This window comes from Microtus ochrogaster, unplaced genomic scaffold (assembly GCF_000317375.1).
Source record: "Microtus ochrogaster isolate Prairie Vole_2 unplaced genomic scaffold, MicOch1.0 UNK21, whole genome shotgun sequence".
Taxonomy (NCBI): Eukaryota; Metazoa; Chordata; class Mammalia; order Rodentia; family Cricetidae; genus Microtus; species Microtus ochrogaster.
In genome coordinates, this window is record NW_004949119.1 from 2,870,229 (window position 1) to 2,896,141 (window position 25,913).

The 25,913-nt window shown below is 45.1% G+C and overlaps 1 protein-coding gene across 8 annotated transcripts in view; it reads left to right on the forward strand.

Annotated features, from left to right (window-relative positions):
• Kat6b (lysine acetyltransferase 6B) overlaps nucleotides 1–22,676 on the forward strand; it is a 186,363-nt gene extending 163,687 nt beyond the window's left edge. For all 8 annotated transcript variants that reach the window (XM_026789528.1, XM_026789526.1, XM_026789527.1 and 5 more), the window contains 5 exons: nucleotides 11,141–11,372; nucleotides 12,246–12,405; nucleotides 12,970–13,284; nucleotides 15,227–15,524; nucleotides 18,943–22,676. In XM_026789528.1, coding sequence (XP_026645329.1) covers nucleotides 11,141–11,372; nucleotides 12,246–12,405; nucleotides 12,970–13,284; nucleotides 15,227–15,524; nucleotides 18,943–21,455 — 3,518 coding nt within the window. In that variant the 3' untranslated portion in view covers nucleotides 21,456–22,676. The remainder of the gene's footprint in view (nucleotides 1–11,140; nucleotides 11,373–12,245; nucleotides 12,406–12,969; nucleotides 13,285–15,226; nucleotides 15,525–18,942) is intronic.
• Nucleotides 22,677–25,913: the final 3,237 nt, after the last annotated feature.

Here is a 25,913-nt window from a genome sequence, read left to right on the forward strand (position 1 = left end):
AGCCCCCAGATCAGAACACACTGAGCAGTATCAAGCATGCCATTAGGGAAGCCCCCAGATCAAGAACAGATGAGGAAAGTGATGGAGTAGAAGGAGAAATCCACACATTAAAAGAACATTCTTTTTTAATAGACACAACTTTATTAGCACCTGGATATTTTTGTGGTAAAAGTATAACAATAATAACAGAGGCTGGAGCGATACCTCAGTGGTTAGTAGCACTGGTTCCTTTTCCAGATGGTACAGTTTCAATTCCCAGCTCCCACATGGTGGATCACAACCATTTATAACTCCAGTGCCAGAGGATCCAGTGCCAGGCATGCACGTGGTGCATAGGCTTCCATGCAAGCTAACTGTTCATAAAATAAATAAATCTAAAATAGGAATAATAAAAATCTATCAGGAGCCGGGCGGTGGTGGCGCACGCCTTTAATCCCAGCACTCGGGAGGCAGAGGCAGACAGATCTCTGTGAGTTTGAGGTCAGCCTGGTTTACAGAGCTAGTTCCAGGACAGGCTCCAAAACCACAGAGAAACCCTGTCTTGAAAAACCAAAAAAAAAAAAATAATAATAATAAAAAAAAAAATAAAAATCTATCAGGGATTGCCAGAAAAGTCTCTGATAATGGTTACAGGAGGGGGGGAGATTGCCTGGGACAAACAAGATTCCCTTGTGGTGATCAGCAAATTCTAGGTCAAGGTCCTAGGTGACAGTTTTAGGGCAGTTGCCATATAGTGATCTACAAGACTGTACATTGTGTATACTTCTCTGTATTTTGGGGGCATATTTTGTTTTAAGCCAGTGTTTTAATGTGGAAGGTCACACACCTGTAGCATCTGTTTTATGGATGTAACTCTTAAAACTAAACAGCCTTTTATATTTATTGGTGGCGTTACATCAAGGGTGTTGTAAAGAGAGACAGTTTTTTACCTTTACTGCTCTACATAAGAAACGTTAAGTAAGTAAGCGTTTGGTGCTTGACACCAGCTGCCCGTCAGCCCTTGCCCAGCCGTTTGTATGTGGAGGAGCTGCACCAGACATCACTAGACTCAGATTCCCAGATGTCAGTCTCTTAGAATGGCCTTCTGTGACTTCTCTTTCCACCCTTGAATATAATTGAATAGGGAAGAGTGACGCTATGGGAGAGTCAGATAAGAACTATTTATACGGGGCTCGAGAAATGGCTTGGCAGCTGTAAGTGCTGGCTCCTCTCCCACAGGACTAGGGAACCCACATGCAGCTCACTACTATCTGTGACTCTAGTTCCAGGGCATCTATTTCCCTCTTTTGACCTTCATAGATGCAAGGTACGCAGACATTCCAAATGAGAAATAATAAAAATAATTTTAAGGACCAGGTGGTGGCGCACGCCTTTAATCCCAGTACTCGGGAGGCAGAGGCAGGCGGATCTGTATGAGTTTGAGGCCAGCCTGGTCTACAAGAGCTAGTTACAGGACAGGCTTCAAAGCTACAGAGAAACTCTGTCTTGAAAACCAGAAATAAACAAACAAGCAAATAAATATATAGATAGATAAATAACTTGAAAAGTTTAAATGATAATAAAGAAATGTTTGTACAGTGGGCTGAACTAGAGAGAAACTCCATAACTGAGGCCAGGATGATGAAGGGATATTACAACATTAGCATTCATATACTCTATTTTATGTTTTTAAGATCCAAAATTAACAACATACTCCTGACAGACACTGCAAGAGTAAGGAGTGCCCTTTCCTCTTTCTAGGATTCTGGGTCCAGTGCACTGGTGAAATCTGGGCAGATATTTGGGCAGTTAGAAAATGGTGTTTACAGAAGAGAAAAGGGGGGAGGGGTTCAGTTGCCAAAATGAAGCTGAGCCAGGAGAGAGGACACCCAGGGTTGGCCTGTGACTTGTGCGTGAGGGAATGCACACCCACACGAGAGCATAGAATGTCTTACAAAGCCCCTCCATGATCAAAGACAGTGGCAAGTCAACCAATCACTTAACTGCATGTCCCACCCCACCCTGGTTCCCACACCCAGCATACACCTTGACACGGCTGAGTATTGCCGACATCTTTGGCCTCAAATTATGTTCAAAGCCTTTAGGACTTAAGGGAAAGAGGGGTGGAAGGAAGCGTTTGTCTAGCTAACTTGGGACACTAAAGATGTTTCTGAGCCTTCCAGTAAACAGTTTATCATCAGTCAGCTTAGAGAAGGGGCTGGACTTTAGTTTTAGAAAGTTGTCTCAAAGGCTGACAACTTCTTCTTGAGATGTACTTTGTTTGAAAACAAAGGGAAAATGGAAAGAGACTTGTTCTTCACTTTTCCCGAAGCCATATTGTTTACAGTCTGTGTTTGCCGTGTGAAAGCTCAGGTTCAGATCTGGGTGTTAGTGCGCGCGCACACAGTGTAATTGGAGGGTCATGAAAGAGAGGAATGGGATAGAGGAAAGGAAGTCAAGTTGCACTTCTAGAGCCCATGTTTTGTATTCATGGTGTTGGGTGCTGAACGTAGCTTTGCGTGTGCTTGGTAAAGCAATCCCCACCCTACTGCCCCCCTTTTAACTGTTGAGATCAGTAAGTTGTCAAGGCTGGCTTTGAACTTTCAGTCCTCCTTCCATAACTTCCTGAATAGCTGGGGTGCACAGGGTGTGCCACCAGGCTGACTCCTAAGCTAGATTCAGTGGTAGCATTCACAACAGTGTACACAAACCCCACCCACACCCAGTTTTGTTGGGCTATCTGAGATGCCTAGGTATTGGACTCAGCTAGTTCAGCTGCCCCTATAGAGCCTGCAATAGTGACCCAAAGGAAGTCCAGCTCTGCTTCTAGTGGTGGTGCATACAGGTCAGTTCAGTTGTGGATCTCGGTCGGCACTAACATGGTTTCATGGGTGCTACACTGTAGATGCACACAGCCCTCTGCTGAAAATGTGTGGTTTACACACAGGTGTTAGCTCAGTGGAGAATTTGAAATCATGTAGCTTTTCAATAAGAAAGTCCTGTCAGGATTTTGTACTCAATGAAAACTTTGTTCAGGTTTCAGTTTGGGTAACAATCCCAGGAGGATGAAGAATAGTAATTTAGGGTACTGTTTTGCTAACATATATTATTTTTTAGAATATTTTTTCAAAGTCTAGTGTGATTAAAAAATTTTTTCTAAGAGAAGATATAAGTTTAAAATGCCAGATTACTTCTTCTTAACTTTTATATTTTATAAACTTTGGCTTTTCCTAAAATATTCTAGAATTTAAAATAATGTTATTGCATTTAATGTGAGGGGTGTGTGTGTGTGTGTGTGTGCGCGCGCGCGTGTGCATCCCTGTGCCACAGTGCATTTATGGAGGTCAGAGGGCAACTCGTAGAAGTCAATTCTCTCCTACCATGTGGGGTCCAGGGATTCAACTCAACTTGTCAGCAAGAACTTTTACCTACTACTAGAATTTAAAAGCAACGTTTCCCGTTTCTGTCATGTCAAAAGCAGTGGCCCCTAGCACTCTACCATCTCCAAAAAGAATTACCTCTGAGGGACAATTGACTGATACTTAGAGAAGTCTAAGTATGAACTTTATGAACAATTTGATTACTTCCAAAATTTGTTTGTGTAAACATTTTATATTTTCAGTTTTAAAAATCCTACAGTGATTTTAGTTTGGTTATATGTGACGTTGGTAGAGTAGTCATCTCCCATTCTATCCTATCTTATCCTGTATCCCAGGGCCTTATTTCCCTAACAAGGAAATTATGGATTGAATTCATTTTGTGGTTGATCATCATCTCAGGAAATAGAAACCCTCTGACCCTAGCAAACCATCCTAGTTAGCATCTGCTGTCAGAAGTCTCAATTGAAGGATTGCCCAGTTTAGCTTGGCCTGTGGCTGACGGTGAGGGATTGTCTTGATTACTGACTGTGTGGGCAGCTCCACCCCTATGCAGGATTTAGAAGGAAGATAGCAGCTAGATGTGGTGGTGCACACTTTTGATCCCAGCACTTGGGAGATCAAAGGCAGGAGGATCTCTGAGTTCAAAGCCATCCTGGTATATATACATAGTGACCTCTAAGATAGCCAAGACTATATGGAGAGACCCTGTCTCAAAAAACTTAGGAAAGAAAAAAGAAAAAGAAAACTAGCTGAGTGTGACCCAGAAAGCAGCATTTCACAAATAGTTTCAGCTTCAGTTCCTGCCCTGACTTACCTCAAATAAACCTTTTCCTAGAATGCAAGCCGAGTAAACCCTGTCTCCTCTAAGTTGCTTTTGTTAAAGTGTTTTGTCACAGCCACAGAAAAGGAAACTGGGACGCAGTCATCCTCAGCTGAGTTTAGCTGAAGGGGACCTGGAGATGCATCCCTTGCTCCTTCTTGCCGACTAACCTTTACCTTCTCCAGTCTCTCACTCAGTGCCACTACCTTTGACATGGGGTAGATGCTCTATCCTTTACAATTCTGGCTTGAGGGCAGTCCTCAAGATTTTTACTTAATAATACACATCTGAAGTCAAGCTATCCTGAGATAAACCAGAGTTGAGATTGACACGAAACATTTTTTATATGCTTGGAAGTGACTATCCTGTGCAGCTATGGATGAGACCCATAGCTAGATCAAAGACCAGGGAAGGGAGCTGGGAGACATCCCACGACATTGGGCAGTCAGTTTTTAAAGGCACCATTGGCTGTTTGTCATAGGGATTCGTCCGTGGCCCTCAGGCTGCTTCATGCAGCAGATGCTGCCTGGCCACCAAGCCCAGCTGCACATTGTGCATATGCAGCACCCTCCGTGAAAGGAACGACAGCGGGAGAGAGTCCCTTTCCCTGCCATCCGCCCTGTGAGGGCTGTCTAACCACCACCTCTTCCCTTGGTGGCTGACACAGTGACAACGCTTTCAAGAGTATGCACAGCCACCAGGGAGCCGTGGAAACTTTTTGACAAATGCCAGCATAGTCTGTAGGCTTGAACACATGCACTACATGGCGCCAGGTGTCACATCTCCAGTATAAGCTCCCTCTGGGAGGACCTTGAAGACCATTCCTCTCTGGGATAGTTGTTAGGCAGTAGGGAATAATCAGCAAGGAAAATTAGTGGCCTCGTTCCACATAACTGAGGAAGAGCTCTGGACTTTTAGGAAGCTGGTGTGTCTTTGAGAAAAGATGTCTAAGAGCGTGACTTAAAGAGACAGCCTGAGATGTGACCCGGGGGAGCCAGCAGACCTTTCCCAAAGACATGCTGTCTCGACTCCCTCGCTTTCCCTGGCTCGGGCCATTTTCCCAAGACACACTTGAGTGTTCTAGAACATGTGAGCCTTTGTTATATTTGTCTGGGGACAGCTCATGGTTCTGCTAAAGCCCGAGGCGATCATTGTGTTTGTGGTTTCATGGGCTAGTTATTCCTTCAGGGTAATCATTGAAGTTAAGTACTTGACAGCCAAAAGGAATTGGGGACAAACCAACTTTGCTGGGAATTTTCAGTAGCTAATTTCTTGAGATTATTCCTGAGGCCAAAGTGGGAGGGGCTCTTTAATTAAATTTGTATCTGGGTGGTGGGAAATTTAAGACAGTAGGATGGAAGACAGTAAGATGGTCTTCGGGTATCTCAAGTAAATGTAGGAACAGGAAGGAGCCTCAACTCAGTCAGGCTCCAAAGAACAATTTGACTTCTGTCCACATTCTCTTTATTTCTCCTGTTAGGGGGTTTTTAGTCTCTAAATGATTTCCTCAATTGTAGTCACTCATTATGGTGAATAACCCTTAATAGCTTTTCTTTAAGCCCAGCACTGTTCTGTATGCTTTTTATTAACCCGTGCAATGCCTCCAGGAACTTGAAGACATGAATGTGATTATTGGCTGCCCGGTCTGAGTGAGGATTCAGATAGACACAGTGATTGAATAAACAATGCCTGTGGGTCACATAGCTGTCGTGTGGTGGGTCCTGTGATGGGTCCTGGTTTCTGCTGCAGCGCTGTGGCTCCAGAGCCTGTGCTCCTGACTTCTGGTGAGCTGTCACTGAATTCCACAGATGACAGTTCTCAAGTTCTCAGGGCCTGGCCCAGCTTTTAAAAGTTCTCCTTTTCCATATGGTACAGGTGGTCCCAAAGGACAGTCCATGCAGTCCACAGTGCATGAGTGTTTGAAAGTAGCGTCACTTTTCCCTTTAACGCTTCTTCATTCATGACTACAAAGTGGAATTTTCCAGAAATGTCATGGTCTGTAATAAACATAACAGATTAAGGACCAAAGTTGACATTGACTAGAATGCGAAAACGTAAAGCAAATCTTCTCACTATTTTGTTTATATTTTTAAAAATACAGGGAAAAGTTTTTTATTATCTAAAATTATAGTAACATCATAAAGTTTATTGCTGTTTTAAAATTAATAAATGTTACTACTCAGTAAAACCAACAGACACAGTCTTTATAAACAAAAGTTCTTTGGAGTCTTAAATAAAAGTTTAAAATGCAAAGCCCTAAAGCCAAGACCACTGATTTAATGTATATGAACCCCCACTCCTTGATTCTATCTCCATGGTATCTTGGTTAGAGATACATGCCCTCGGGCCCCCTTGGTACCATCTAAGTTATAATTCTTGTTGTAGCCAGAGTTGTTTGCCTTCTAGTAATACCCGGGCATAGCTCCTCAGTGACTCTAGCTAACATGCAGCCTGGTAGGGCTTTAGAAAATCCATTCTGTTCTGTTTTCTACCAGCAAGGAACTGACAAGCCTTACTCATCCATCCCGCCGTGCATTCAATAATTTCTACCTCTTCACAAGCCTTTTTACCTAGCAGCTCCAGAGTGATCCTCAAGGACAGTCACCTTGAGTCACCTTTGGGACTCGTGAAAGCACAGGTGCTGCTGCCCCTAGATACTCCAATTAGTAGCTTGTTGAGTGGGGAGGACCCAAGACTATTCTAGTAGTCATTGGGAGTTTAGTCCACTTGTTACGTAATTACCTAGGCATAGACTCATGCACTGAATTTAAACAAAGTATAGACAGCCCTTCATATCCATCCCAGTGATTGAACTGCTAACATGCTATTCGCCCGCCCACATGGTCACAGTGCTGCTAGCCCAGGAAACAAATAGCAGACAGTGTGGCTCAGTGAACTGCCACCTCCAAGGAGCTATGTGGAAAAGGCATCAGGTTTCCTCCTCTAAGTTGCCCTAAGTCCAGTGCCTGCAAGACCCAGGCTGTCTTCTAATGTGGGCCTTTCCATGAAACCTGCTAGACTAAACAGGTGTCTGGTGAAAGGTATGCAATCCTTGGAGGTTTGCTTCCTCTAAAAGCTGCTGAAGACGCTGAATTCACATAACCCAGAGAGAGGGGAGCTGGGGTTGACCAAAGTAGCTAGCCAAAGTTTACACCTCTGTGTCTGGGCCATTCATGTGCTTTTTGGAGTCGGATGATGACAGGTCAAAGTGTCCAGAGAGACGGTGGCACTTCTGAAGAGAGGAACGGTTATCCGCCACACCCTTGCCTGAGAACAGTTTTCACTCTTGCTCTACTAGGTCATCTTGAGTAGTGCTTGTTCAGAAGGAGGGAATTTTCATATAAACGAGGGTTCGCTTTGCATGATGGGGATCAAATTGATTTTCATTTACTCATGTCTGCAAAAACTTCATCTAAATAGTTTTTTCCTTAAAAGTGGATCTGTTCTGCTTGCCTAAAGGTAGTTAATCATTTCAGTCTCTCACCAGACCAGGACACACGAGAATTGCCACTTTAGGCCATCCTAAACAGAGGTGGAGGTGCGCTGGGCCCTCGGCTCATGTTTATAGACACCAGTGCTCACTTTTCCTTCAAGAGGAACATCTCTTGAATTAAGCATGTAAGACTTACACCAACACTCAGACCTCCTCTTTCCCCTGTTCAGCAGGTCCAGTGAAGCAGAGAGAGCCAGATTGTGCTGTGTAAGGATAGTTAATGTACGTAAGGGTCACTCAGTTTTCAATTACAAAGTTTCCACTCATGAGCAAGTACTGTTCACCTCTTTGGCTCACAGGCAAGTTGAGAATAATTTCACCAGCGATTAATTATACTATAACTTGTGGGATTTGCCGTCCACACATCTGCAACAGTAGGTTCCCAGGGGTAGTGGACGTTTTCTGCATTAAGGAAAGGTGTTAGCACACCGTGGGAGTCTATTCACCAGGGGTGTATTGTACTTGTTTCAGATGCTTCAGGACAATACACCGGCTTCCAAGATAAGTGCTTTTTATTTCCCTGCATCTTAGATCAATTATTTGGAATCTTTTTGGTAAGTTAAATTTAAGAGCTTAAACCATCACATCTCTGTAATTACTTAATAAGTCAAATGTTCTTACCAAAAATTATTTTGTCTGCTCTGTATTGTAACTGTGCTTTGAAGAGCCAAGAAGAAGTAGGAAGCAACAAAAGGTGGCAAGAAGCCCCTGCTTAACACCCCATGTCATGAAGTCAGCGTAGTTAATGCCAGCAGCTCAGGTCCTTCCAGACAAGTGCCTGCTGCAGACAACATGTGCAGTCTGTCTTCTGTCAATCAGGACGCAGCTGACAGGCACAACACCTTTCTTAACTGCACGGGTTATCATTCTGCATGGGATTTCACTCAACTAATAAAAAATAAGAAATGTATTCACGCTCATTTTTATTGTTTCTGGTGGATTCTATTTAACATCAGAACATCCTCCTCCGGGGGGAGACTTTATAGACTTCCAAATGGCTCTTTGCAGAAGTGCCATTGTCTTCCTGCTAAGTTCCTTGAAGATCTCTAGATTCCTAGAGAGGAAGGAGACACTTGGCTGCAGGCAGTACCAGGTACCTTGGGACACTGGCTTGGTGTGGTGTGTGGTGCTGGTCCATATCATCTCTGAAATGCGAGTGGGGGTTCTGACAGAGGCTGCGTTTCCAGTTGTTTGTCCTCAGCATCCTGAAAAGCATCCCTCCCAACAAGAGCTTGTTCATTCCCTGCCTCCTCTCAGCTTTGCCCTTTGCTTGCACGGCAAGGTTGTTTGCTGAGAAAGACCAGTGGCTCAATGCCCACTCATCAGAGCTTGTTATCCTGGACTTCTGAAGCAGTGTCCATCTAGACTACAGTCAAGGGTTTACGGAAGTGTCCTAGGACAGTCTTTTGACATGGTAGCAGTAGCAGATATGGAAAGGTTTATACTCCCATGCTCCTCAGGGGCCCAAGTCACCTGCTTGCTTGAGTGATCCTTTTAGACTCAGGGAGCAAGAACAGGACAGCTAGGTAAAGTGGGGGATGGCTGGGAATTCTGGCTATTTACTTCCTAGTTCAGAGTAGGGAGTATTGGCACATAGAGAACAAAGACCATGCGTCTCATGGGGAAGGTAGCCCTGTGCAGTGGGAAGCAGAGGTGAGGAGGTGGTGAACTGTGCCGCCAGCCTTCTACTTGTCCACACACCTTTCTTAGCGCCAGGTTATAGCTCTGCCTTTAACAATGAGGTTCACGTGAACCAATGAGGGTCACTGCAGGGAACTTTTAATTGTGGGGCCACATGGACAAGGGCACATTCTCATCCATGGATCTGTGGTGTTGCTCCCCCTCCCCCATACACCCACACAGGAATATAGAGCTGGGGCCCCCAGCTGACTAAATAAATTCTCAGAGTGTGGCAAGCACTTAGAAAGCAGGAGATCGATGTGCCAATTACCTGTGTTCTGAGGCTGGGCTTCCCTTACTGCTCTGGCAACAAAGCATTCTCCGTGTTGACAGGACTGGATGCGGGCTGACTTCAGCACAGCAGCCATCTATGTAAGTGTTCCCGGCGCTGCGCTGTGCTGCACTGAAAGCCTCCCCTCCGTGTGGAGCAGAGTGGCATAGACAGTGGCTTGACTGTCACACTCGGGTGCTCATTTGCATGCGGTCAGATACTTCGTGCTTAAATGTGACAAGATGTGTTAAGCCAAAAATCTTAGGTGGAACCTGATGTTTATTTTATTTCTGTTCTGTATGATGACATTCTGATTAAAGCCATCAAGATGCAGAAGTTTGCTGAGGTAGAATATCTTGTTCTAGATTTCTGTTATTATTTGCAGTGGTTTTTGAGGAACAGGAAAGCTGGATCAGAGGCATTATTTCTCTTTGTAACAATAACAACAAAAAACTAAAATAAAATTCTTACAAGTGCAGCCATTTTGGAAATGTAGATAAAGAGGAAGCTGGAGATGTGGGTGGCCACAGAGCAGCCTGCGTTGGTAGTTGCTGCCACCTACTGTATGTGCTTGATGCTTATTTAAACCCAGAAAGTTCACTAAGGTGAGGCTGTTGAAATAATTAGCAAAGGAGACACCATTACTTGACAGACAGTGTTTCTTCTCTTCTCTTCTCCATAAGTGGCTCCTAATTACCGAGACGGCCACCAGCTTTCATTCGTTTCCTCCAAGTGGGCTTGAAGTTTTCTCGTGTCAGAGTTCCCGTGCCAGCGAGCCTGCATCCTTCAGGCTCCGTGTGCCGGGGGGGGGGGGGGGGATGGTTGTTAATATGCACATGGAACCGTGTGTTTTAAGGTTTTGGTTTTCTTTTTTTCATGCATTTTATTTGTAATTTGTAGGAGCAACATTTTGGGCTTTTAAGTTAATTTTTATGAAACGTCTGAAAATCGAGCTAGAAGATGTGCGTTGCCCCTATGACATGAAAGATGTTGCTTTATTAGTTCTAAAACCGCTTCAGATCAGTCGGCTGGTTAAATGGAGCAAGCAATACAGGCTGTGTCAGCCAAAGCCCTTCTCTTTTATTAAGCCCCAGCTGTCAGAGGATCACTGGGTCTCCTGTGGAAAACAATCTGGCCATGAATGCCAGGGTGGCCTTCCCCAGGGCTCCTGCGCACCTGACAGTGAGCATCTGGAAGAATTTCAAGCTTGCAGGAGATTTATGTGTTGACCAGAAGTCATGCCTTTAGTCTTAGCTTTTAGCCTCTGTGACATACACTACCATGTATGTTTACTGCCACCAACTTTGTGAATTGACTTACAGTGCCACCACAAAAGATTGACGAGCAGAAATTTGACAAGGTGACATCCCAGTAACTGGAAGAGGCTACATGTCTGACAGGATGTACTTCACCTGTGTGATGCTTTTGCTTACCACGGATTACATCATTTCTAGTGGCTCCTAGACCTAGCTCCCAAAGCACCCAACATGACTAGAGCTTTGCTTTTTCTGCCCTAGGCTATTTGCTTTCTAGAAGAGAAGGCCAAGCAGGGTCTCCCGAAAAGCCACTTTCTGATCTGGGCCGTCTCTCCTACCTGGCCTACTGGAAGAGTGTCATCTTGGAATACCTCTACCACCACCATGAGAGGCACGTTAGCATCAAGGCCATTAGCAGGGCCACAGGCATGTGCCCACACGACATTGCCACCACCCTGCAGCACCTCCACATGATCGACAGGAGAGATGGCAGGTGAGGCTCCCCTGTGCATTTTACTTTGTGTTTTAAGACAGGCTTCAAACTCATGGTAATCCTCCTGCCTCTGCCTCCTGAACGCTGGCATAACAGGTATGCGCCAGTAGATCCACCTAACCCTGAGGGGTGTTTTGTTTTGTTTTGTTTGCTTTTTTTTAATTGGAATTTTATTATTAAAATTTTAAATTACATTTTATCTGTGTGTGTGTGTGTGTGTGTGTGTGTGTGTGTGTGTCCACGGAGGTCAAGAGGGCCTTGCATCCTCTGGAACTGAAGTTACAGGCAATTGTGAGCCACCTGAGGTGCTGAGAATCCAATTCAGGTCTTTTTTTTTTTTAATTATATTAAAAATTTTTGCCTACTCCCCGCCACCGCCTCCCATTTCCCTCCCCCTCCCCCAATCAAGTCCCCCTCCCTTGTCAGCCTGAAGAGCAATCAGGGTTCCCTGCCCTGTGGGAAGTCCAAGGACCACCCACCTCCATCCAGGTCCAGCAAGGTGAGCATCCAAACTGCCTAGGCTCCCACAAAGCCAGTACGTGCAGTAGGATCAAAAACCCATTGCCACTGATCTTGAGTTCTCAGTAGTCCTCATTGTCTGCTATGCTCAGCGAGTCCGGTTTTATCCCATGCTTTTTCAGACCCAGGCCAGCTGCCCTTGGTGAGTTCCCAATAGAACATCCCCATTGTCTCAGTGTGTGGGTGCTTTTTTTTAGACATGGTGCCGTTCTAAAACTCACTCTGTAGATCAGTTGGCTTCAAATTCACAGAGACCCTCTGGTCTCTGCCTCCCTAGTCTGGGAGTGCAATGTGTGCCATATCCTATAGCTCTCCACTCTTGGATTCATGTTGTCTTGCCTTGCTGTGTTACAGGTTTGTCATCATTCGAAGGGAAAAGTTGATATTGGGTCACATGGAAAAACTGAAAAACTGTTCCCGACCCAATGAACTTGATCCAGAGAGTCTAAGATGGACCCCCATTTTAATTTCTAATGCTGTGGTTTCTGAAGAAGAGCGGGAAGCTGAAAAGGAGGTAATGCTGTACTCCATCATCCTAAGGTGTGACTTTAGTCTTGTAACTTGCTTAAACTACGTCATTGTCATCATCGTAAAAGCTTAGTTATATAGACAGAGCTTATAAAACGATAAAGCACTAATTTATCCTGAGTGAGACATAATTCTATTGAGTATGAAAAATGAGACATTTTCATTGATCACAAAGCATCATTTTCACAGTGACAGCAAGTAATCAGATTGGATTTGGTGCTGAGCTGCAGTGCTGCTCTGTCAATCGATTCCATGTGTTTATGAACTTGCTTGGAATGCTCCATGCCAGTGAGCATGTAATGTAGTGATAAAGGACTCAAATCAATTCGCTGCATCATTAATACTGCTAAATATCCCATGAAATCCAGTCACCTTAGATTTGTTATCCTGACTGGTGCAAAGGGTCCTGAGATGATACGGCTCACATTTGCTCGGCCAGCTGACTATCCCCTTCAGAACTTACTTCGAGACCCTTTCCGTTGATCCCGGAGGCTCCAGCTGTGTAACTACCCTCTCACCAATCACCGTTTTGCCCCCTACCCCACCCCAGGCTGAACGACTAATGGAACAAGCCAGCTGCTGGGAAAAGGAGGAACAAGAGATCCTGTCGTCTAGAGTTAACAGTAGGCAATCACCTGCAAAAGTACAATCAAAAAACAAATACTTGCATTCTCCAGAGAGGCGGTCAGTGGCAGGGGAGCGAGGACAGCTGTTAGAGCTGTCCAAAGAGAGTAGTGAGGAAGAGGATGAGGAAGAGGATGAAGAAGAAGAGGACGAAGAGGATGAAGATGAGGAGGAAGAAGAGAACATTCAGACATCTCCCCCGCGGTTGACCAAACCACAGTCAGTTTCCATTAAAAGAAAGGTGTGTGCGTTGAGCTTTTCACCCCGTCAACTGTTTCAAGTCTAACTCACTTTTGCAGTGTTCTTTAGTTTCTGTTTCACTCTCTGTTGGCATACTTCATATGTTTGCTGTCTCACTGATCCGTGTCATAATCATTTATCTTATAGTTGTGATTGTGTTTCCTGCTGTTAGCACTGCCATCTGCTGGTCTGCAGGACAAGAGTAAACCCAGTCATGATAACCAGGAGGGCACCTCAGAGAGTACATACGTAATCACCCTTCAAGGCCTAAGGGAGTCAGATTCAACAGGGTCACATAACTCACTGGAGAAGCAGCCACATCTCAAAACTCCAAGCCAGTGCTCCTCCCTTTAATGTCCCTTACTCTCATATAGAATTGCTCGGTATTTCGTACCCTTGATTTTGCTGCTGCTGCTGCTGCTTTGCATGTAGCCAACTACTCATTTGTAGTTTTTAATTTCTCCAGATTACACCAGCTCGTGCCCAGTTGCACAGAAAGTGGAGCATTGATTTTTGTCTGTAGGCAATAATTCTCCCATATCTGCTTGTCTGTCTGTGGCATGCAGCAGGGCCAGATACTGTTAGGCTAGCCATGACAAGTAGTGATAGCATGGTACAAATGAAGGTTCTGCCCACGGCTGCCCTGAGAGGTGTTTGTCAGGCAGTTGCTGGGCTGACCCCACAGTTGGATGTAGCAATTCCATGAAATGCACTTCTGGCTGCTGAGCATTTTAATTTCTTAGACAGAGAATGCATTCGTGTATTATGAGTATAATGAGAGGAACTAGATGTAAAAACATGAACAACCGGAATCATCCAAGGAATGGCATGGGCCACTACTGTCCATATGGATTTAACCTGAAGGGAGTCAGCTCTGTATTGGCTGCACTTGTATCTGGGGAAAGTCTAGTTGCTTAGGGAGGGTAAGAGGATGAAGGGAATTAATAACAACAAATGTCAAATTACTAATGTGGTTAAAATTTAGAATTATTAATAGGTCTAAATGTGCTCTTTAAGAATATTGAAAGCATTAAAAATGTATGATACAGTAATCCTTTGGTACTGCTTGGAGGTAGTGCCCTTGCCCCTCACCGTGTTGGGAATGGAGCAAGTACCTTGTACATGAGAGGTAAGTGCTCTGTCAGTGAGCTACACCCTGGACCTAAAGCCTAGCGTTTGTGTAAACATAGTGATCCCTCAAAGAGTAGTTCCATCAATTTCATGGCTCATTGATACATATCTTAGCATCAAATCTTCCTGTTCCTTTATTTAAATTTTGTATCATAGATACTTTTTTCTTGGACAGATAGCTTATCATTGCAACCATGGGAAATTATTTGTTCCATTATCTTACACAGAAAGATTTTTATCACTTTTTTAGTTATCTTCCTTATCAAAATAGTGTATAAAGTTAATTGCTCATATCCCAGCAGCTACCAGTCTCTAACTCTTGTTTTCTAACTGATGAAGTAATTGTTTCTTCAAGTGCCCTTTCATTTCTGGGGCAAGGAGGTTTCCCATAGTTCTTGTCATGCAGTTAGTAGGTGATGGGTGGTTGACCTCATAGCTGATTACTGCAGCATTCATAAAAGCACTGTTTATACAAACAGTCTGTGATATGCCAGATATTGAGGCTGGCAAGTGCTGCTTAGAAAGTACGTGCTAGAAGAGCGGTGCTCAGCTTGAAAATCTGCAGTCAAGCTGCTAGGTGCTCTCTCTCAAAGCCCCTGCTTGAGTAAACAAGTGTTTTATTTGGAAAACCCTTGCCTGTGTTCTTGGCGCCCAAGAGGGATGTTAAACATCAAATGGAAGGTTAAGTACAAAGGCATTGCAGAAGTCTTGACAGATAAGACTTCCAGGCACACTCAGGACTTTGCTGCATGTCGCCTCAACCATTTAATTTCTCAGGAACACTTATGTATTATGTTTGGAATTAATTTCAGAGGCCGTTTGTAGTAAAGAAGAAAAGGGGTCGTAAACGCCGGAGGATCAACAGCAGTGTGACAACCGAGACGATTTCTGAGACAACCGAGGTACTGCACGAGCCCTTTGACAACTCAGATGAAGAGAGGCCCATGCCGCAGCTGGAGCCTACCTGTGAGATCAAGGTGCAGGAAGAGGGCAGGAAGCCAGTTCTCAGAAGAGCATATCAGCATCAGCCGGGGAAGAAGAGGCAGACGGAGAAAGAGGAAGAGGAAGAAAAGGACAATCATCTCTTCAAGAATGCTGCCCTCTGTAGAAGTAAGTGGAGGCTTGCACAGGCTTTAGCCACTGATGTCCACAGGCTGTACCGATGCATCTAAAAAGGGTCAACCCTTCTTTTCTCACTCACAATGGCTCAGCCTTTTTTCCTTTTAATGGGGTTTTGTGTTAGACGTCGTCTCTAAACTAGAACATATCTCTTACTCTGTAGAAATTGGCTCATCCTCAGAAGCTTTGAAGACTAGTAAGAAACACAGTGCAAGTTTCTTGCCGCCCATCTGTGGTTTTCTACCTATTAGTGTTTTGGCGTCAGGGTGCATGTTGCCAGTGTGAGCAGTGGATGTGCAGTTCTCTTTTCCTTGAAGACAGCTTCCCGTGCACAGGGTGCATCTTGCCACTCTGCAGTGCCCACAGCCCACTGTGGTCCAGAGGCATCTCAGCTAACCTGTAGCAGCCTTGCTAATATGGGGGTACAGAAATCCCATAGACAGGCTTTTCTTTGAAGTTGACAGGGATACCCTCTTTCCCCATCCTCTACAAACATACCAGACATCAATGAATGTCTTTGATGCCCTGTTTAAAGCATCCTTTGCCCTGTTAGTACAGGTCCTTCCAGATGAACGATGAGGATTTGTGGGACAGCCTCTTGATAGCTGGAAAGCTGAAATGACTCTGTCCAAATCTTGCTGCAGCCTAGGGAACAGCCAACTCCTTTCTCTGGGAACCACAGGAGTTGCTGTCTGTAGCTGGTGTTAGGAACTAGCCAGTACCTCCTTGACTTCTTTAGTGAGTATCTATAGTTCCCCTTTTCATTGTTTTTACATTTCTTCCTTTTCTCTTTTAAAGACAGTCTCTCAGTATGTAGCCCCAGCGTGCCTGGAACTCAATATATAGACATCCTGGCCTCAAATTTAGAAGTCAGTCCTCCTCTGCCTCCCAGGTGCTGGGATCGAGGTTGTACACCACCACAACTAGCCCCAACGCTCTTTTTGGGGACAGTGTATCTCACTTTTACTTGGAACTCAACCTGTTTCAACTAGCCTTTTTCCCAGTGAGCCCCCAGGATCTGTCTGTCTTTGGCACCTCAATACTGAGGTTACTAAGGCTCCAGGCATGAGGCACCCCACCCAGTCTTTGTATGAGATCAAGGGATCTGAACTCAGTCTGCATGACTGTGTGGCAAGCACTTTACCCATAGGAAACAGACTGCCAGGAGAGACCTTTCCAGGTGTGGAGACAGCCTTACTTTCACGTCTGGCTGTCTGTAGAAGCCTAGAGATGAGCTGTCACTTCCTCTCTTCTCTGCTTTGTATTCTTTACCCTTTGTGCACAATCTGCCAGCTTTGCTCCAGGATCCTCTCTTTCTTGAAGGTGATTATCAGAACACTCATCTTCTCATTTAGGGATGTGTCCCTATAGCAGCTGTAGGATCAGTGGCACAGAGAACACAAATGTGGGTAAAAGCACTTGCTGCCTAACAACCTGATTTTGAGTCTCCCATACTCACACGGGAGAAAGAGAAAACCAGTTCCTAAAAATTGTGCTCAAACTTACACACACACATACTCACCATATAAATATAAAACACAAGGGTAAGGACATTGACATGGCTGATACTTGCCATTGTGAACAGAAAGGAAATGGTCTGAGCATCCTTAGAAGCTGACCAAGACCTGGAGCTCAGCACTTGTACAGATCCTGTATCATATGCGTGTTCTGTTAGTCAGTGTGGGTGATGCCTGGAGGGAAGTCTGTGTGCGATTGTTTTATTATTTAAATGACACTGCTGCTTCTGGCATCTCTTTCTACTTCTGGCTTCTACTACTGTTCATTTATATTCTCTAAAATACTTTGTTGGTTTTTGGGTTTTTGAGACAGGGCTCACTTTATAGCCCTGGCTGTCCTGAAACTCACTATGTAGACCAGGACCCTCCATACCCAGCTAAAATTGTGTTTCTAATAAGAATGTCACTCTTTATACAACTTTCCCTTTAGATTGACCACTGATTCTTGATTTGATTCTTTTTGTTTGTTTTGTTTCATTTTTCAAGACATGGTTTCTCTGTGTAACAGTCCTGGCTGTCCTGGAACTTGCTTGGTAAACCAGGCCGGCCTCAAATCGCAGAGATCGACCTGCCTCTGCCTCCCGAGTGCTGGGATTAAAGGCGTGCGCCACCACCGCCCAGCTTGATTTGACTCTTAGTCTCCTAAAGATGTTAAGGCCTGGGTATTTTATGTGTGTGTACTTACTCATGTATATATTTGTTTGCTGTATTTGTACAAACAGACATTCGTATTTCCATGTACATATAGGGTGCAGAAGAGTAGGTTTCGGAATTGCAGCTAAAGTTCAATTACGTACGCTCTGTTTCTAGTTGTCTAATTCAGACTTTAAGAACTGTTTGTTGATTTTACTGTGTCCTAACCTGTAGTGCGCAGCTCTGGTCTGCTCCAGGACTCAGCCTTCTAGAAAAGTCAAGGGCCCATGTGGTCCATAAGCACGATGATCAGCTGACCAATGAAATGAGTGGATAAGCCACAGAAGGGCAGCTGGTGGTCAGAGATCACTCAGGTGCCAGGGCACCTTACGTTCCACAGCAAACTGATCCCAGATATACTGTGGACAGAATAGCTGGTTAAAAACAAAACAAAACAAAACAAAACAAAAAACAACTTTATTTTAAAAGTTACAGTAATTGAATTGTAGGTTGTATCGTTCATAAATCGTGAATGACATTTATGATGATGATTACAGATGCAGTGCTTGTCACTCACTTGCTTCATACACAGGTATGCTTTTATGTCTGGGGCTGGAGAGATGACTCAGAGGTTAAAAGCACTGGCTGTTCTTCCAGAGGACCCATGAATGTGGGTTCTACCCCCAGCACCCACATGGTGGCTCACAGCCATCCATAACTTCAGTTCCAGGGGGATCTGATGCCCTCTTCTGGCCTTCTTTGGTACCAGGCATGCACTTGGTGCATAGATATACATACAAGCAAAACACCCATGCATATAAAATAAAAATAAATAATTCTGAAGAAAAAAAGTAATGTCACCTGAGATCATTTAAATCTAGTAAATGCCCACAAAGAGGTGGTCTTTCCTCGGCTAGGACTTTAATCCTCTTCGCTTTCCCCGGGCAGTGATGATTTGAATATAAACCAGCATTACTCCCATCCCGCTCGATTCCCAGATTTGTTGAAATTGGGTTTGGTTTGGTTTTTTTAGTATTGTGGAACTCCCCGCTTTTACATCATAGAATGTCATTTGCCTTTCTAGGTCTAGGTTACTCAGCTTGGTCTATGCCACGATATTCTCAATTATCTTTCCCATCATCTCTTAAGGTGCTAAATTGAAAGCTGTGCTTGCTAATTAATGTAGAGCTGTGTGTCAGGTTGTGTGTGGTTATACTTTCTAAACTTGTGCTTTTCTCTCTTTTTGTCTCTTCATTAAGACGACATGGATGATAATGCAGAATGCTTGAAAGAAGGCAGCAGAGACAGTTCTGAAGCCCTGAAGTGCAAACACGCATGGCCCAAAGGAACAAAGCGAGGGCTCTCCAAGTGGAAGCAGAACAAGGAGAGGAAGACGGGGTTTAAACTGAACCTGTACACCCCACCGGAAACACCCATGGAGCCAGACGACCAGGTGGCAGTAGAAGAGCAGAAGGAGGTCTCAGAAGACAAGGGCAGCCCTGTGGGAACAGAGCGGGAGGTGACAGAGGCCCTGGAAACACCACTGCCTCAGGAAGGGAACAGAAAGGAAGAGACAGGCGCACCTGTGAGTCCTTGTAAATCACCAAGTAAAAAGGTAGATGAGGACCTCATCAAAGGCGAGGAGGAGGAAGAGGAGGAGGAGGAAGAAGAGCGAGAGGAGGAGGAAGAAGGAGGAACTGCAGAAAAAGACCAAGATGGTGCTGAAAGTAAAGAGAAAGAAGAAGAACCAGAAATCTGCATGGAAAAAGAAGATCCTGTGCATCTGGATGATCACGAGGAGGAGGAGGAAGAGGAGGAAGAGCCATCTCACAATGAGGACCATGATGCGGATGATGAAGATGACAGTCACATGGAGAGGGGTGACCTCCCAAAGGAAGCCTTCAAGGATGCGCTAGAGAGCCAGGAAGCTTTTTTAGACCTTAGTGTTCAACCTGGTCATTCTAACCCTGAGGTCCTTATGGATTGCGGCGTAGATCTTGCAGTTGCATGTACCAATGAGACGAAAGAACTTTCTGGGGACACTGGAACTGCACCCGAGTCTGATGAGGAGCCCCCAGAAGACCAGACTCAGAAGCAGGACCAGAAGAACTGTGATGCTATCAATGAGGAGCTCAAAGAGGGAGGCACAGCCCCTGTGGAAATTGACTCGGAGACCGTCCAGGCTGTTCAGTCTTTGACCCAAGAAAACAGGGAACACGATGACACCTTTCAGGACTGTGCCGAGACTCAAGAAGCCTGTAGAACCCTGCAGAACTATACACATACAGACCAAAGTCCTCAAATTGCCACCACTCTGGACGAATGCCAACCGTCAGACCACAGCCCAGTTTCTTCTGTCCATTCCCACCCTGGCCAGTCAGTTCGTTCTGTCAATAGCCCCAGTGTCCCTGCCCTAGAGAATAGCTATGCCCAAATCAGCCCTGATCAGACTGCCATCACAGTGCCACCTCTGCAGAGCATGGAGACCAGCCCCATGATGGATGTGCCGTCCGTCTCAGATCACTCACAGCAAGTCGTTGACAGTGGCTTTAGTGACCTGGGCAGTATCGAGAGCACAACGGAGAACTACGAAAACCCAAGCAGCTATGACTCAACCATGGGTGGCAGCATCTGCGGAAACGGCTCTTCCCAGAACAGCTGCTCCTACAGCAGCCTCACCTCTAGCAATCTGACGCAGAGCAGCTGTGCCGTCACCCAGCAGATGTCCAACATCAGCGGGAGCTGCAGCATGCTGCAGCAGCCCAGCATCAGCTCCCCTCCAACCTGCAGCGTCAAGTCTCCCCAAGGCTGTGTGGTAGAGAGGCCTCCCAGCAGCAACCAGCAGCTAGCTCAGTGCAGCATGGCCGCCAACTTTACCCCACCCATGCAGCTGGCTGACATCCCCGAGACCAGCAATGCCAACATTGGCTTATATGAGCGAATGGGTCAAAGTGATTTTGGGGCTGGGCACTACCCACAGCCATCTGCCACCTTCAGCCTTGCCAAACTGCAGCAGTTAACGAATACCCTTATTGACCATTCATTGCCTTACAGCCACTCTGCTGCTGTGACTTCCTATGCAAACAGTGCCTCTTTGTCCACACCACTAAGTAACACAGGGCTTGTTCAGCTTTCTCAGTCCCCACACTCCGTCCCTGGGGGACCCCAAGCACAAGCTACCATGACCCCACCCCCTAACCTGACTCCTCCTCCCATGAATCTGCCACCGCCTCTTTTGCAGCGGAACATGGCTACTTCAAACATTGGCATCTCCCACAGCCAAAGACTGCAAACTCAGATTGCCAGCAAGGGCCACGTCTCCATGAGAACCAAGTCGGCATCTCTGTCACCAGCCACTGCCCCCCATCAGTCACAAATCTATGGGCGTTCCCAGACTGTAGCCATGCAGGGTCCTGCACGGACTTTAACAATGCAAAGAGGCATGAACATGAGTGTGAACTTGATGCCAGCGCCGGCCTACAACGTCAACTCTGTGAACATGAACATGAACACTCTGAATGCCATGAACGGGTACAGCATGTCCCAGCCAATGATGAACAGTGGCTACCATAGCAACCATGGCTACATGAATCAAACACCCCAGTACCCTATGCAGATGCAGATGGGCATGATGGGGACCCAGCCATATGCCCAGCAGCCAATGCAGACCCCACCCCACAGTAACATGATGTACACAGCCCCTGGACACCATGGCTACATGAACACAGGCATGTCCAAACAATCTCTCAATGGGTCCTACATGAGAAGGTAGGCAGCCTGGCAGCCCACAGAGCCCGCTGGGCCGCACTGTTGGATTGATCTGCACAAATACCTTTGAAGAGTACGATTTCAAAACCAGCATTGGTGTGAATGCAAAAACATTGTTGGCACCATTTATTTAAAAAAAAAAAAAAGCTGTATGCAGCAGAAAGCCTTATACAAGTTGTTTTTCTTTTTTCTTTTTTTCTTTTTTGGTACCTTTGTTTCTGTTACTTTTCTATAAAATCCTCTGCAAAGGAAGGCCTCCCATAGGACTACGGTTAGGGGCAGCCACTCTTGGTGCCTGCTTCCCTTAAACAGTGTGGATACAAGCCCCTCCCCAGATCACCTGTTTTAATATTGAACCCAGAGCTTTTTTCCTTCCTTGTCAACTCCATGTAAATGCCTTTAGCATTTCAATTACTGTATATTTTGTTTAAGGTGACACTTCCGCATGCCGCTAATGTCTTTGTTAGTGACAGTGCATTTTGTAGTACTGTACAAGTGTTGTGCTAACGGTAAGCCATTTCTTAAGTTTTTTGCCTTGATTAGGGTACCCTAATTTGAGGGTTTAAAAAAAAACTCTATTTTTGTTAATGATAAAACTGTAAAGAGCTATCAGAGCTGTCCCCATCTGGTTAGTCAAGAGGGTTATTGCTAACTGTTCGGTGTAAAGTTGAGACCCTTTTCCATTCTGGTGGCAGGTTCCTTTGGGGGAAGGCAGCTTTCTGTTTTATAAATGCACACTTCTGTTTATTGAATGAAGCATATCTCAGTATTTATCTGTCAGGTTTTGAAGCATTTCATATATGTCCAAATCCTTGGCAGGATTAAAAAAAAAAATAGTGAATTTGGTGTAAAGTTGCTATTTTATGGAAATGCCTCTAACTTTACATTTTCATTCCATCTGTAGATTTTTCTATCTTTATAAAATATTGGAGTTATTTTTTAAGGAAAAATAGAAGAGTAGCTTGTGAATAGCTCAAACTAAGCTTACAAATCGCATGTAAAAAAGCAGAAAAGTTATTTGTGTCTGTTTATATTGCTTCCTTTTGTAGCCTTTGTACCTATACAGGTGACAGTGAGGGCCAAGCAGAGGCGCGACCTTGTATAAAATAGGAGCCAGCAGCACTCGCGTATTTATCTCTTCTCTTTTTAGTCAGTTACTTCAAAAAAAGAAAAAACAAAAAAAGCTGTACATTTTAACATAAAATAAATTATGATGAGCCATTTTTAGCCTCTTGTGTCCTGTCATATTGTGATTGATGGAGGATGCCAGCGGAACTGTCATCTACCACATCTGGAACACATACACATCTGGGGAAATAAATTATTTAGTGTAAATTTGAGTTAGGAGACTTTTCTGATTTGTTTTGACTTTGGGGGAGGGATTGGCAATAAATAAGAGAAATATCTAATAAAACCATCACATATACCAAATACCTATTTAATAAATTAATTTATAATGGATTTTAATGCTTTTCATGAAAGTTTACTTTATGCTAGTGCATACCTTCTGTATGCCAATCATTGTCTTTCAAATAAAGTGAGTTTGGTTTTTTCTTTTTGCCTTTGATCTTCATTTGCCCAGAGCGCTGACAAGGATATCCAGTTCTCATTTGTACCAGCTCTAGAAACCCGAGGGCCTGGTACCACACCAGCAAGCTTCTTTTTTAGAAGATTGCTATCACAAACACCCGATTTTCTTTTGAAAAGTGTGACAGCTTCACTCAGTTGTGAAGGACTGTATGATCCCTTTAGTGTCTGTAGTTTCACACACACATAGACCACCTAAAGGTGAGTGTTTATAGACACTGCATGACCTTCAGAGAGAGTTCTGACTGTCGGCTAAAACATTTTATTACTTCAACAACAAGTTGGGAAGTAAGCGCTTGGCTTGGCACCTGCGTGTGACTGGCCCACTGAGTGTTGAAGGGCATCTACGTGCAGGCGCTCACAGTTCTGCAGACATTGACAACAAAACGCAACATGGGCTCAGCCAGAACAAAAGGCCACCCCAATAGAAGAAGCCTGCGGGGCTCTGGCTTCCTGTTCTCACCATTGGTTGCTTCCAGTGCATGAATGGTGGGGATAGCATCCACATTTTACCTCTTGAGTTTTGTGCTCCTGCCAAGCCAGTGATGATACTTGAAGATGGGGAAGGGGTCTTAGAAGACCCTCCTGCAGGGCTGGTGAAGCAAAAGGGGAGCAGAATATGATTTGTGGGGAAAGGACATGCCAGCTGTCTTCTGAGTAGCAGATGATTGGGTGCAGTTTTGAGCCAATCAAATCGCTAGAAGGTTGGGAGTGGTTAAGGGCCCCAGCAGGACAGTGGACCACATATCTGGCGGGAAACTTGTTTCTGTCTAGGAACCCCACAGACACCCTTCTCCAGGTCCCTCCTTGGAACATTTATATGCTAACTTTGTGCCTCCCTCTTGTGTTAAGAGTGTCTGGGGGCCAAGACACCCCCGTTCCCCTTGACAATCACCTGTTAATCATAACCTTTGGGTTGTGGGAAGTCTGGGTCTCAGTGCTCCATCCCTTGCTTGCTTCACAGTGCAAGCGATCTTTATGGATCAACTCCTAACGGCTGTTCGCCTAGCATTGGTCCCAGAGTTCAAATATCCCTTAAGGAAATAGGCTTTGTAAGGAAAGAACTGTCTAGCTGAGTTGCCTGTTGAGCACCAGGCCTCGCTGGAAGCAGATCCTGGGATATGGCTTAGATCCATAATTGCATAAAACTGCTCCTCGGCTGATGGCCACTCATAGCGCACACCTATAAGACCAATAGTATGTTCATCCTTTGTAGGAGTGGTCATCTGATGTCTCCCTGGTATACAGGCCCTGTTGGAAGTGATGACTCAGCATTGGCCAACAGCCCTCCCACACACTGGTCGGGAGGTGGAAGAAACCCAGAAAATTAATTGCCCCCAATTCACTCCGCAAAAAAATTGTAAGCTGCGATCTCCCCAGATCACTGAATCAGCTCTCTTAAACACCAGCTGGAAGAGTCTGCTCTGTAGATGCAGGTTCCCTTAGAGGGGGCAAGCCTTACCTAGCCATTAATGGCAAGCACTGACTACCAAGGAGCAGGCTCCTGCCATTGCTTTCTGCGTTGGTTTTCCTGCATCTTCCTCGTCCATCCCGACTGATCTGCAAGCCCCAGGCCAGCTGCATCTTTTTCCTCTTTATCTCATCCAGTGTGATGACTTGCAGAAGACTCCCAGAACTTTATTTCCCTCCACTCATCAGCATCCCAAGTCAACACTAGAATCTCCTACCCCTTTGGATCTGGCACTTCACGGACAAGTTCCCCTTGTGTCCTCAGATTTCCCCTCCCGCTGGGAGAGAAGACCATGAATTCTTTTTTGCAAGTTTTATTTTTGTATTATATAGGGGTGTTTTTCCTGTACTGTGTAAATGTGCTGGAGCCCATGGAGGCCAGGAGAGACATCGGATGCCCTACCTGGAGTTGTGAGTCGCCATGTGTGCTGGGAGACAAGTCTGGGTGCCCTTAACCACTGAGCCAACTCTCCACCTTAGGTCTTGAATTAAAAGCCAGTGTGGGCTACTCAGTAAGCTGCTGTCTCAAGACCCTCCATCCACTAAAGGTTTCTGTGTGAGAAAGGAGGGTTTTTTTTTTTTCTATCAAAAGAGCTAATATTCCCTACACGACTCCCACCTTGTAAAACTTTTACTTAAATCTTGTCATCTCCCTACCCTGTAAAACTTTGAAGTAAAGGCCCGGCTGCATTCCTGGAACTTGACCATTTTCCTCTTCCCTACATTTCCTCCTCCTCCTTGCCCGCTTTCCCTATTAGCCAGTCCAGGGTAGACTGTGAGGTTGAACCTCAGCCAGCGGAGAAGCCAAGCTCCCCCTGGATTAAGGATAAAAGATGAGTGAGTCCATCTTGGCCATCTGTGCAGCTTGCCAACCCCATTGCTTAAGGCCCACTTTTTGTAGTAAGAAGCGGCCTTGCCTGGTTACTTTCTGTTTCACTGCACGATTGGAACCAAATTCTTTCCCAGCGCCAAGTGTCTAGAGCGGCTTCTCCACTGTTTCCTCATCCCATGTCCCACGTGGCATCTTAGTACCATCTGCATTTTTAAACATGCTTTTGGCCTCTTAACCCAGGTTTGGGAATGTGCTAAGTCTCAGTCATGCCTTTTAACCAAGTGAAAACATTGCTTATGAAGTCTTTAAACATTGTTGCTAACATTTCTGTGCCTCCTTTCTCTTAACACTAAGTCCTAGGAGTCACCAGGAAGAGGCAGGCAACATGAGGTTCTCAGAGAGGTGGGGTGTGGAAGGAGGCACCGGGTCAGCGGCTCAGGAAAGCCTCCTCGTGGGTCTGTTTGTGTGCTACCTCGCCTACACGTGAGTTCACTAATGCAAGTACGTGGTGGAAATGGAAATACTGGCTTGTCTGGGCACTTCAAATGGATAACTAGTTGAAATCTGAGTTCA